The 14159-nt window shown below is 43.7% G+C and overlaps 1 protein-coding gene across 1 annotated transcript in view; it reads left to right on the top strand.

Moving 5' to 3' along the window:
- The window catches only part of spred1 (sprouty related EVH1 domain containing 1), a 36685-nt gene that overhangs the window by 19571 nt on the left and 2955 nt on the right, over nucleotides 1-14159 (top strand). Inside the window, exons 4-5 of the mRNA XM_028566239.1 lie at nucleotides 6036-6204; nucleotides 9791-9837. Coding sequence (XP_028422040.1) covers nucleotides 6036-6204; nucleotides 9791-9837 — 216 coding nt within the window. The remainder of the gene's footprint in view (nucleotides 1-6035; nucleotides 6205-9790; nucleotides 9838-14159) is intronic.

The following is a 14159-nucleotide window of genomic DNA, read 5'->3' as shown; positions in this document are numbered from 1 at the left end:
ATTGAAGAAATCCGACGAAGACTGGGAGAATCTATCTATTGGCGAGAATAGTAACCCAATCAAATTTATTATCTTTAGTCCAATGCTTGGCTATTTTGGCTATTTCAAAAGGAGATACAATACAATCTTGGGTCTGGCAGTCCCAGTCCTTCTTTATCTCTAGGTGAGCACATTTTGCTAAGCTTAATTCTGGGCCTTTTCCCCTCCCACAAGAAGTCTTTAATTATTGTCATATCGTTTGAAAATCTGAGGAGAAGTAGTAACTGGTACCATCATAAGTATGTAATTGAATTGTGGTGATATCACCATTTTTATAACGTTAACCTTTCCCCATAATGTAAGCCTGAGTTTACACCATTTATCTAAATTTGTTTTTATTTTTTTGTAGTACTGGTTCAAAGTTTATTGCCGGTGACGTCCTCAACATCCTGGCTCAGGTTTATTCCCAGATACATCATGCACATTCACATTATGAGAGTCTTGTTGCTTTAATTGTCTAGCAAGTAGTTTGCCAGTTTTCTCCCCTCCTTCATAGAATGTTGTCCCAAGCCTAAATAAAGCATATTCTACTTTTTTATTATAGATTTCCTGCAGCTGGAACTTAAGCTTACATAGATTTTGATATAGCGTATTCGAAAAATGTTTAGATAGTTCCATTTCCTGACATTTGATCGCATTTTCCAAATCCATTAACTTTTTTAAATACTCTTAGACTGTGCTATAATTATAATTTTCCCTCTGATATAAGCCTTAGACGCCTCCCATTCCATTGCTCTTGTATCAGTGGTGCCAGCATTGATTTCAAAGAAAGATTTAATATCCGCCTTCAACAGGAGTGTAAAGACGCATTCATTCTCCATCTACCTTTTTTCTCTACGTCAGTATTTAAGTCAATGCCGAGCTCCACCGGAGCATGGTCTGAGAGGGTGATTGCATTTATTTTACACTTCACAGCTTGTCTTATAATGGTATTAGAAATCAAAAACATGTCGATCCTAGAGTAAGATTTTTGGCAATGTGAAAAGAAAGTATATTCCCTTCCAGTAGGATGTATCAATCGCCATATGTCAACCAACCCTAAATCCTCATTTATCATATGAATTGCCACTCTGTCCTTAGGCATCACAGGGCCCCTAAATGTGCTTCTATCTAGACAGGGATCCAAGACTTGATTAAAGTCCCCTGCCAAAATTATTTGACCTTCCATTTCTCCCAAAATCTTATTCACCTCATGAAAAAAGTGTGAATCACCTTTATTTGGAGCATAGATATTGCACAGTATTGTCTTGGACCCATTAATCAGTGCTTGTATACACACAATTCTACCTTCTTTATCTTTGAATTCTTTGAGTAAAGTAAAACCAAAATTTTTATTTATTAATAGTATTACTCCATTCTGCTTACTGGAAAATGAGCTATGGAAAACATGTCCAACCCATCTCCGCTTCAATTTCAGTGCTTCTCCTTCTTTAAAGTGGGTTTCCTGTATTCCTATGTCGATCTTATTATGCTTCAGATAAGTCAGCACCTTCCCTCTCTTAATAGGGTTCCCACATCCATTGATATTCCAGCTTATGCATTGAACAAGGTACGTAGACATGTTCCACGTGTGAATAACAGTCTATGCCTGTAAGACTAAGTTTTATCTCAATATTAGTTACGTCCCCCATATGTGCCTCTAGTAATTGCCATGTCTCGTTAGCATCATTTGCTCTTTTATCTGTCATCACCAAACGTAGCTTAACACACATCCTAACAGTGCAAACTACACTTCCAGAAAGGAAAACATATAAGAAAAAAAAACAGAAAGAGAACACAAAACTCAAAAGAAACCCACAAAACACGTGGGGCCTCTGGCATTCGAACCGAATGAAAAAATGAAAATAGATAAAATAAACCCTAGCGATCGGGTCAGTGGGGTACACTCTCCGGCTCTGTTGCTCAGGCTGCACAGAATCAAAGTTCAAACCCACCTCTTTAAGGCATTGACCCCTCTTGAATCAGCTTCCCTACTTCTTTATGGTCAGTATTATAGTCCAAGTCCATCTTCGCAGTGCAAAACCTCTCGGTCATACATAGCCGTTCAGCTCATTCTGTATTAGAGTTAATCCTGAGGAACTTCTCTCCTCTTTGGCGCTTGTGAAACTTTTATTCTTCCCCTTCCACGTGAATCGCAGGGATGCGGGACGGGCCAGAGTATATCTGACGTTGAGCTGTTGCAGCGCTCTCTTCGCCGTTGTGAAAGTTTTTCTTTTCTCAGCAAGCTCCTGTTTCATATCTGGGAACATGGAGAGTCGGGTGCCTTCCCATTCGAACCCGCGCTTTTCTCTTGCCGCTTTCACTACTTTATCCCTGGCAGACTGTCGTAGGAATCTGATAAGCACTGGTCTAGGTGGCTGGCCGTCATTGGGCAGGGTAGCGAGCGAGCGATGAGCTCTTTCGATTTCAAATTCACCGTTCACGTCAATTCCGAGCTCCTCGCCGAGTACTCTTTTCACACAGCTCTCCATTGTGCCGTTCGTCCCGTAGGTTTCTCTCAGCCCCACCAGTCACACGTCATTTCTCTTGCTGTGATTTTCAAGCATCTGCATTCGGTCTTCCAACTTTTCCTGTATCCCGCTCACCGTAACCTTCAGTTCAGAGGTTGTTTGTTTGATAGTTATTATATCTGCGGCCACCCCCTGTAGCGTGGTACTCATTTTGGTGATCTCAGCAAAAAGACCATCCATGTTTGAGACAGTTTGGTCGCTCTCTCGTAGCAAAGAGCCGAGAGTTTCCGAGTGTTTCCGAGTGTTCGTTCTGAGGTGGGCTTTTCCTGGTCGACATGCGACTCGTCGTCGTCGTCTTGTCTTTAAAATACTTGGAAGTTGCCATTACGGTACGAATAACCTCCCAGTTGTTCCGAAGTTAATAGGAAGCTGATGTTACCAGAAAAAGTGTGGGGAATTGTGAGAAAAATTGAGTAAATATTGGTGGGCGAGCAGAGCTCCACTAGTGTGCCGCCATCTTGCTCGACGTACCCACGTGACTCTTATGTGTGTTTTGTGTTTACGGCATGCTTGTGTTTTGTGCGTTGCCATCCAAGTGTGTGTGGCACAGGAAAGGGTGTGAGGGGAATGTGGTCGTTCAGACAGCGAATAGACCCCGGCAACTATTCTCTGATGTGGGAAAAACACCCCTATCACCGCCAGAGTCTACCTCCAGCCACCACAACAAACACCCAGCCATATGTAGGTCTGTCGGGATGCCACCCAGTGATATGGTGTTGGCGTCAACCACAGCGCTACTGACAGTCTGAGGGCATCAGAGGAGGAGAGGCAGAGTGATGAGTCCATGAAAAACAACAGCAACAGAGAAAACCACATAAGAATATGTTAGCCATTGTCGGAAAAAAAACGCAGGGCAATATCAGTACTTGTTACCACAGTATTGTCTAAAACAGTAACGTCAGTGTTTTGATTTCAGAGGTAAATGAAAGACCGTAATTATGTTGTACGAGTGATGTTGAAAACAGGAAAAAAAGGGGAAGGAACAGCCTCTGAATGTTTGAAAGGCCGTTTGATTTGTTATGTCTAAAACACAGAAAAGGAAATTGCTTGTTTTCTATGTATTTTTGTTGTTGTCTTAAGGGATATCATTTCAGTGTTTTAATTTAGCCAGAAATGGACAGAATCAAAACATAAAAAGCACAGCTTTGAGCTAGATAGAGGAATACACAGATCCGAGATGCAGTTATTTTAAAATCACAGAGGCACGATTCTGGCTGGTAGAAATGAGGTGATTGGGGTGCATAAGATATGAGAGGAATCAGGGAAAGAGAGATGTGTATAGTCAAAGAGCAGGAAACAGAGGTGGAGCCAGATAGACGGGAGACGGAGGAGGTAGAGGGGATCTGTCTATAAGCGCAGTGATGCGGCACAGAGTGTACTGGTGATGACTCAGCTGGCTCTCCATATAGCTACCAATCACTCTCCGCCCTGCCCCCTCCCTCCCTTTTTCTCTCTCTCTCTCTCTCTCTCTCTCTCTCTTTTACTCAGATTCTCTTAAAAACTACAGATCTAATTGGTTGATGATTACTTACCATACTGGCTCTCGCATTATGACAAATCTCTGGCAAAGCTCTCACCTCGCTTCCTGACGTTCATCGTCTGACTCCCTCTGATTGATATTGCTGTGGATGTGGTGTAGTCCAGGCTTATTCTAAAAAGCTTTATCTTCGGGAAAGGGCCCACTCCATACAGTTGTTAACCTTGCCATTTGATTGTTTTGACTTATCTTTGTTAGCAAAAGAGGCTTTTCTTTGGTCAATGGAAAAATGTGTATCAGTTTCAACCAAAGGCTCTTACTAAGCGTTCAAAACTTAGTTACCAACTAACTTAACTAATTGCATGCCATCTTTCATACTTTTATATCAATATTTCTGATACACCACAGCAAATTGTCTTTATATGCTCAAAACATAACGCCGTTTTATTCCAAGACAGTTACGATTCTAATTTTCAAGCATCTTGAAAGGATTATTACAATTCTGATGTCGGTATTCGTACATTGAAGCCCGATTTCTCCCGCTTGGTTTCTTATATGCACGTAAACGTTAGTCTCTCTCTCTCTCCCTTATTTCCGCTCTCATGCTATCTCTTCACTACTCTCTGCACGTCTCACCTCCGTCTGTCTCCGTCCCTCTCCTCCTCTGTTCCGTTTCTGTCCGAGTGGCTCCTCCTCCTCTCTTTTCTCTGAGCACAGTGTGGAATGCGGTGTTAAGTATCCTGTCCTTCCATGCAACTGCGATACTTCCTCCTCTGTCGAACTCGCTGTGCGCTCACCTTACCCGCTCCGGCTCCATTCAGTCTCGCCTCCACAATCAGCCCCAGAGGCCCACCCCTACCGCCCCCCCCACCCGATCCTCCTCACTTCCATCCCTCTCTTCTTTCTTCCCTTCATCCACTGGCTCTGGGTAAACACAGAGGCTTAACCTTTGCCCCTGCTTTTCTTGGGGAGGAATGTAGGCAACAGTGACATGAGGACAGATTTTGTTAGACGCATCTTTCACATGCAGAAAAATGATGTTGCGGTACACTTGCAACGAGGATAAAAAGCATCTCTCGCTCAGACATTCACAGTGAAATGTAGACTTGTGTGTGCACCCTCTCACACACACATATCACTAACCTCTCGTACAGCTGCCACGTATATCAGCCTCTTAAAGCGTGCCTGTTGACTGTTGTCCAGATCGACGGGGAACGGTGCCATCTGTTTTCACTAGACGAGTATTGGTTTGTGACCGTTATCCTCTGACAAGGCATTCGCACTGCGAAGATGCACGGTGTAGCACTTGGGTCATTGAGCTTTTCATCACACCTGTGCTCACGCATTCTCTCACGCAGATCACCATGCGCACGCTTACACATTCACACCCCATTAAGCCACCTCTCGTGCACGTCGGTAAAAAACCTCAAAGACTGTAATGGCCGTCTCTCATTTCATTTAATCTGCCTAGAGGAAGGCCGGGAGGCAGCCCAGTAGCCCTGATTAATAATAGGCTTTGGAAACAGTCTCTCTCTGCCACACATTTGGGCTGCCTGGCTCCAAAACATACTCACCCCCCCCTTCTTCCGCCACCACCGCTGCTCTCCAACTTTATCATCTGTAATAAAGACCCCACCATTTAGTATGTGTTTTACAAATTATCCAAAGAGGTATGTGAAATTATTGGGTTTAGGATGATTTCTTTTGTTTTTTTCGTTTTCTATTTTAAAAACTCTGGAGTTATGTATAGTTCCAGATGCAGGCCTCTACTCTCAATCTCTTTCGCTCTATTCCCTTACTCATGCTGCTGTGGAATGATTGAATGTGGCACATTTAAACAACTTAGGGTGAGGAGTAAGATGAAGGACTTAAGGACGTGTGTTCCCCAGTGAGTCTCATCATTTGTTAACCTTTTTAAATGATGCAGCTGCCAGTCTGCGTACTACCTTTAGCTTTACCAAATGTAGCTACAATGCCACTGAGCGCAAACTGTGTTTGTGCGTTTTCAGGTGGTGCTGGAGTGTGTCCTGCAGAAAGACGTAATATACAACAAGGTCAACCCCATCTTCCACCACTGGAGGATCAACGACAAGAAGTTCGGACTGACTTTCCAGAGCCCTGCTGACGCCCGTGCCTTTGACCGGGGCATACGTCGGGCCATTGAGGACATCAACCAAGGTGTGTGTGTGTGTGTGTGTGTTTTAAAAACAAAAAGACCAGTTTTGATGAATTCCCTTTGTGAGGTTGCACTATACGATGTGTGTTGGCAGCCATCCAATACGTGTAAAATGATACGGGTGTATGTGTATGAACATGGCATGCTTTCTGTTAGTGGGTGTCTCCAGCCTGTAATCCTGCCTGTTTGTCATTGGCTTGTAATGGCTGACCTAGCATCTGTTCTAGGAGAGATGCATAGCGTTGATTAGAGTTGATGACTCCCCCCCACTGCTACCTGCTCATTCACCCAAGCATGACCCCTCCTGCATTATCTTATCAGTGCCAGCTGCCCAGATAAACTCCCCATTTCCTGTAGAGACTGGCAAGGCAACACAGTGGGTGATATGTGGACCGGTGGGGGATGTGGGGGGGGGGGGGGGCACATGGAATGGGTGGCAACTTGAGATAGGGGCAGAGCTTTAGTCAGAAGAAATTTGATCAGGTTGGGCTTTTGTGCTGCTAAAGTTTGAGGACTGGCTAGTCTAGTCTAAAAAAGGTAGGGTTTGGTCTGTCTGTGTTCAGGATGGCATTTATACATCTTTTTCTTTCATGCTAAACTAGATATTACACTTGGGTGGAGCTGGGTCTCAGATTAGTTAACAGCTTTGGGTCCTGATAAGTAATATTTTTCAGTACAGTGCCAGAGGTTGCAAAGTCATCCAATTAGCAGGAGAATCGCCAGCTCAGCAATCTGCCACCCAGCCCAATGTTACACAAGAGGCAGGCAGGCTGGTTGGGGAGCTATAATCTCCTTTACTCTCTAGACCTGGGAACCCTAGGGAGCATAGAGGAGGTACAGCAGAACATATCGTAAAGGCTTATCGCTACGAGGCATCAGTCGCCTCTTACCCACAAGTGCTTATCTGAGATTTGTATTTCTTGGGCACAAGTCCACACATAGTCTAGGTACAAGGTAAGCATGGGCAACAACTGTCGGGCTTGCTTTGCAAATAGCTCTGCCTGGGAATTTTTAATTGAAGAGGACGATCAATCCAAAGAATTGTGAATAGTTTTAAACATATAACATTGTCATTGAAAGAATGACAATGTTATACCAGAGGTCAGGGCTGCTTGGTTGGTGTGAGAGCTCAGCTAGCTGACCGTTTTAACTGAATTCAATAAATTACTAGTTGGACAACAAGCACCATGAATGTTTTTCACTATTTTCTTTTCATAGACCAAATGATTCATTGAGAAAATGATCTGAATGAAAATAGTTGAAACCCTAGTTCAGTTCACATAACAGGATGAGGGGAGGAAGGTTGGCCATTGTGCTTAAACACATTCCCCTCACCCAGAGGCTGTACAATGTCTGTCTGCTAGTAAATGCTTCAGCTCTTTCCTGTGAATGTCAGCTACAGCAGGTGATGGTGAGTCTCGCGCTCTCTCTCGTTGTGTAATGCCGCTCTTTAGCAGGCAGGTTCTTCTGTATTCCTGTTGCATCGTTCTGCTGCTGGACTGCTGCGTGAATGTGTGTGTGGGGGGAGGGGGGAAGAATATGTTTTGCCTGTGTGCACACGTGTGTGTATCAGTCTTGCAGCCCTCTGTTGCCATGGCAACGTCGGGCACATGGCTCAGGCTGCTTCGCGGCCCAGCACTGCCAGAGTCGTGCTGCAGGAAGCCTCTTTCCCCGTGTAGTGAAGAAATGCGCGCACACACACACACACACACACACACACACACACACACACACACACACACACACACACACACACACACACACACACACACACACACACACACACACACACACACACACACACACACACACACACACACACACACACACACACACACACACACACACACACACACACACACAGTCTAACAAGCCCAGCGAATCCTTCGGTCCTCTGTATAGCTGTATTCCATCCCTAAATGCAGACAGACTGACTGATGCATCGGTGCTTTAAATGAGGCTTCAGTGATCCTAATTAAGTAAACCTAAGTTGTACAAAGAATCTCTTGATGCCCTAGGTACAAACAGTTTCTCCTTCATCCCAGTGGAAATGTTTTTTCTCTTCTTTTAAGTTTCTTTAACAGTGTTCTCTTCTATCATGAAAATCAAGTGCTAGGTTAGCTTTTTTTTTTTTTTTTTTTTTTTTTTTTTTTTGAGACGTAGTAGGGTTGTGTGTTTATTAAGGCTGGGTAAAATGACAATACTTGTCTTAACCATGCAACTGGAATGCATAACCCATCATACTGACCTAAACCAATATAATTTACTCTACTAATCTATTTTTCAGATTATTCACTTAAAATGTCATTTTACAGTCGAGTTGCTCTTAAACTTGCAACACATGTCAAATCAGATTTGGAGCCAGACCTGTGGCTAACATGTTGCATGACATGTATACATTTTTGTTATTATATTATAACAATAATAAATATCATCTACATTTCTCTTCACTTTTGTTGTTGGAATTCATTCATGACATCTCTAGCCATGCATGGCAGAGAAAACCAGAAAACCTTTAACTTGATGTTGCCTAAATAATACGACCAAGGATGCAGCATTGAGACAAATGACAGCAACTCCTAAATTACACAAAAAGATAGTTAGGCATTGTTGTTGCTGTCAACAGGTATGAACACAAAGACATTTTTAAAATCTGATGCCGTATTTAATCTGTACTTCTAGGTGGTTTCATTAAGGTGCCTTCGATGTGAAACATGTCACCGTGCTTTATTAGTAGAAAAGGGTTTAACAAAATAGCATTTTGTGTAAAAATATCCTCGGGTTACACCATGCACAGTTTTATTCTCAGTGGTAACGCAAAGCTGTAACATGGTCAGACTGAAACACAAGCTCTGACTCCAGCATCAGCAGACGAGGGGTTTTTGATGCGGAAATGGCACATGGCATTTCAGCCGAGGTTGGGGTTACATTATTCTAGACATGCATATTTCATTAACTTCTGTGTGCCCCACTGACACAAAGCAGCTTTCATTTCTCCATACGGCTACAGTCGGAGCAAAGCAGAAGTCTTGTCCTATTCTGGCCTGACAAGAAACAGCGATGTAAATCGGTTGGTTTAAATGTGCTTTGGAGAGGAAATGTCATCCATTGAGTGTGGAGTGGTTTCGATAAATACAATATAAATTACACATGTTCTTAGAGCTGTATCTGAGGTTTGAAAATAGCACAAGGAAGTGGAACACAATTTCACTGGTGTTCTGTGGGGTTTTGCCCCCTAGTGGTTAAGTTCCAAAAACAAGTCTTTCCATGTATTTGTCAATGAAATGTAGGTACTGTATCTAAGACACTAAAAAGTGCTATATGTGTATGTGCTATTATACAGGCTTTGTAATGTACAAAAACCTGATGCTAGTCAATAATTCTTTTGGTGACTGTGTGAGGTTTTAATTATGGTATATATGCCACAGGCAATGCTGATCAATAGATCGTGTGCTGTTAGTACTGTTGTAAGCCTTTAGTTGCTTATTTAACTGTAACAGTGCCTGTAAGCCCGTGGTTTAAGAGTATAACGTGATCAAGTCAGCCCTCTCATCTTTTTCCCTCTGGGTTCTTTCTTCTCTCTTCCAGGTTGTCGGCCATTTGGGGAAGGGGATACTCCCGAGGATGGACTACCGGTGAGTGAGAGGTTCTGGCTTAGAGTTTTGGTGTGAAGAATATATAAGAATATTTAATATACATTTTATCTTGCTGACTTTGAGGAGTCTGGCTACCTATCGCACATTCACAAACAAAAAAAGAAACAGGATTCTTTCTTCTTCTTTTTTTTATTAAGTATCTTTGTGTTAGTTTTATTACTCAACCCTCCCTCACTATTAAATAGGAGGCAGGTCATAGCTTGAACCTGAGCCATATGCTTGAGTCCTGACGCATCCCACCCAGGCGCTGACACCTGCCTTTGTTTTCTAACAGTTGTTCTTGGAGATTTACAGGTGTTTAACCAGTGCCAGCCAGACCCTGAGGTGGAGCTGGGTGTTGGCCAGCGAATGTGCTAGGGCAGGCTTAGCTGTCTCTATCATTCTAACTTGGTAGCTGTCACTCATGTTACAATTGATGCGGATATAATAACTATTGCCTCAGGAGCTGGTTGTTCAAATGCAGCTCGTGAAAATGCTCTGTGATTTCACTGATCTTCAAACTGAATCTTCGTTGACAGGTTGAGAACTGTTAAGGGGCGTTATGTTTAAGAGTTGTATATATTTGCCCTGTTCCTGGCATGTGGAACTCTATTGACCGTCGTGTTCTCGTTAGCAGGAGAAAGGCAGCAGGTATATAGTTCAAGTCTACACACCCATGTTCATTTGTTTAAGATACTGGGCCTGTTACAGGAATGTCAGTCACCTGTTCTACTGATTGCAAAGTAGGTGAAAAGACACTGCACACTTACAGCGAGTGACAAGAAGCCACCCAGTGCATACAACAGTCCTGCAATAGGTGCTGCTACCTTTGTGAAATATAAAATTAATTACTTTTGCCACTGTTTTAGATAGGTGTTGATTCAGGTCTTTTTTTCTACGCTGTAGTTTGTGGTGTACACAAAAGGTACAGCTTTGAAAACGTACTAAATAATTGAGTCAAAACACAAATGACCAAAATAGTAGCCTCAACAAGTATTTATGCAGGGCTGTTGTATTACACTGCATGGTGTTTCTAGTTTTTGCTGACTGTTTAGTGAAAACGCCCCTCCAGTTCAACAAGCTTGAACTGGAGCTTTGACATCACACTGTACCTCCCATGACTTAGTTTTTAGCACTTGTCAGAGGCTTGTTGTCACCTTTGACCTGCCTAGTATCTTACATCCTGTACTATGTGGACTCGAGGAGGAGGCAGAAGGAGGGAGAGCTGCGTTGCCGTTCCTGTGGCAAAGTTCCTCTTTAAGGAATCGGCCTGAACACAGGAAATCCAATGGCACCGCTGTTGCTAGGCAGCAGGGGGGTGGGGTGCAGCGGGAGGGGGGGGGGGGTAGAAGGGGGTGTTCACAAGGTTCAGTGAGTGAGCCACCGAGGGTGTCACCATGGTGATTTGGCATCCGAATGTTGCGGTCGGAGACCTGGGCTACACAGAAAGACAAGTGAACCAGTGGCAAGTGCCGCAGCCAGAGAACTAGCAAATACCAGCACACAAAAAGGTGTGTTGCTTTACACTCCATCATAAAGTCAAATCACTGTTCGTGCAGATAACCTGATAAAACATGGTCTCAGCTGACACAGGCTCGGAGAGAAATTTGGTGTATGGTATAGAAAAAAATATATATAGAACATTCTGGGCCGGATGTACAAACGCTTCTGCGCCCACTTCGGGCTTATTTGTTTCGCAACGTGCGCGTAAAAGCATGGCGGGGTATGTCCAAATAGGCCGCACTGAGGTAAAAACGCAGACTGCCTGTCGCGGGAAATGAAAATGCGCTTTTTCCGTGTCATGCATATGCATTCATGGGTGGGTGAAGGGGAAAGTGGGAGTTTCCCATAAAGAGATGGGAGGAGAAGCGTAAAGTGCGCCTAATTATGTATTCCGCGGTATGTACAAAATCCACCCGTGAAAGCACGCCTCTATTTTGAGGCGTATGCCTCCTGGTGAAATGGCAGCAGTAATCCGAGCAAGACGAAGACATAGGCCATGGAGACGAGCTGAAAAGATTTTCGCCACAAGGACCACACTTTTTAAGCGTTACAGATTAAGCAGCCATGCAATATTAGAGTTACTGGAAGAAATCAAAGAGGACATTGAATCTCCGACTCAGCGTTCACATTCCATTCCAGCAGTTGTTAAACTCCTCGCTACATTACAAACATTGGCATCAGGATCATTTCAAACATAGTCATCAGCAGTGGGAATATCGTAGTCTGCACTCAGCCGTATCATAGCATCAGTACCTGCTACAGCGCACTAGTCAATACATACATTTCCACACCACTAATGCCGAAATAACACGCATCAAGCAGGATTTCTTTGCCATCGCTCATTCAATTGCGCTTTTAAATGCGCGCAATTTACGGTATAGTGGGCGGGAAAAGGCGGCGATTACCTGATGAACTGCATGTTTGGTAATTACGACATAAGCTGTATCACGTGCGCTTTCTGTGGGTTGGCCACATAGTCGCTGATAACACTACTTTCGCAAATGTACGTACATCTGGCCCTCTATGTTCTGGCCTGTGGTTTGTATTATTGACGGGCCCCCTTTAGAAGCAAGAGATGGGTCCTGGGGTGACCTTGTTGAGAAAACAGACACCAGTGTCTCATCAGCATGGAAGGTCACCATCAAGCCTTGTTAATTCCTTGATTAGATTCAGACATCTCTAAAAAAAAAAAATCTTGTTAAAATTTACTGGAATTCATGATAGCCTTGCATTGTTAAAAGCGTTTGACTTGTGCATGTGCGAGGAGGTGTGTGTGTGTGTGTGTGTGTGTGTGTGTGTGTGTCAATGTACATGCATTCAAGACAGTCTCCTCCACCCACATCCTGTCCACTGAGGCTCAGCGCCCACTTTTATGCCCTTCACAAGCTTACCACATTCTTCGGCTCACTCAGAAACACACACTATATGCACATGCAACATATTTTACCCATAAACAAAAAAAACGTGGTTGCACAACACCCTTCTCAGCTGTGATGACCCACTGCCAGGAATTATGCAGTACCACCACAGTCCTTCCGCTACTACAAAGAAAAATGTGTTTTTTTGTTGTCCCATCCCGAATGCCACAGGAAAACATCCGCATCTAATTTAGCGCTGGCAGGACGTTTTCAGACACTTTCAGATAGGTTTGGTGTGTTTCAATAGTGCTCAATAAAAGCACCTTGGAGCCAGGAAGAAGAGTGTTAAAAGGACAGTTGTGGAAGTAGGCTCATTAGCTTTGTTGCTCAGATTTAGATGAGAAGATTGATATCAATCTCATATGCTTCTGTTAAATATGAAGCTCTACAGCCAGCAGCCTGTTAGCTTAGCTTAGCATGAAGGGCCTTGTTCTAAGGTAACAAAATCCACCTACCTAAAATATTAGATCACTTTGTTTTAATTAGTACAAATTAAGTAAACAAGATATAACATGTTTTAGTGAGCATTAGAGGTGCTGCTGGGCAGGTTTTTTTTTTTTTTTTGTACCTTTAGACAGAGCAAGGCTAGCTGTTTCCCCCCATTTCCAGTCTTTATGCTAAGCTAAGCTAGCCAGCTGCTGGCTGTAGCTTAGCCTACAGACATGAGAGTGGTATCGATCTTTCTCATCTAACCCTCTGCAACAAAGCTAATGAGCGTATAAATGTCGAACCATTTGTTAAAGAGATACATGGGGAGTAGCCCAGAACTTGGCTGTATTTGTTGGTTTTTTTAAGTTAACAAGACACAGAGATGAGCACCACTTGTGGCTTGCCTCATTTAAGCAGAGCCCTATTTTTAGAGTGTGAGAAACACATAGATACAGTATATACAGACAGAAACCATTTAGTGTGTGATCAAACATCCGAGCATGCACATCATGTTTTCTTCTCCATTCTTTTCTCAGTCTGATGCAGAGGTCTAGCATGTTCTGTAGGCCGACCCCAGCCTTCCCCGTCCTGAGCCCCTGGGATCACACCTCCTCTCCTCTCCTCTCCTCTCGGGTCAGCTCAGCTCCAGATTGGCCCCCACGCATGCCTTTGAATGGTGGGGCTTAGGCAAGCGCTTAAAAAGGAAGCCCAAGTCGGTTCCCCCCAGCCCTCGCTCCTTTCTTTCTTTCCCTCACATACACACACAGCTGTCATCTGGCTTTTTAAGTTCTGTGCTGCATTTCTCCAGCTGGAGCTAGTTTATGACATTCCCTCGGCAGACTCTTTGGCCTCTCGCTCTCTTTCTCACACACACACACACACACACACACACACACACACACACACACACACACACACACACACACACACACACACACACACAGTCATTTTTTCCTGTTCAGCTCTCTCTTC

Source organism: Perca flavescens, chromosome 20 (assembly GCF_004354835.1).
Source record: "Perca flavescens isolate YP-PL-M2 chromosome 20, PFLA_1.0, whole genome shotgun sequence".
Lineage (NCBI taxonomy): Eukaryota > Metazoa > Chordata > Actinopteri > Perciformes > Percidae > Perca > Perca flavescens.
The sequence above is the reverse complement of the archived record's forward strand: the minus strand, read 5'-3'. Positions and strand labels throughout refer to the sequence as shown.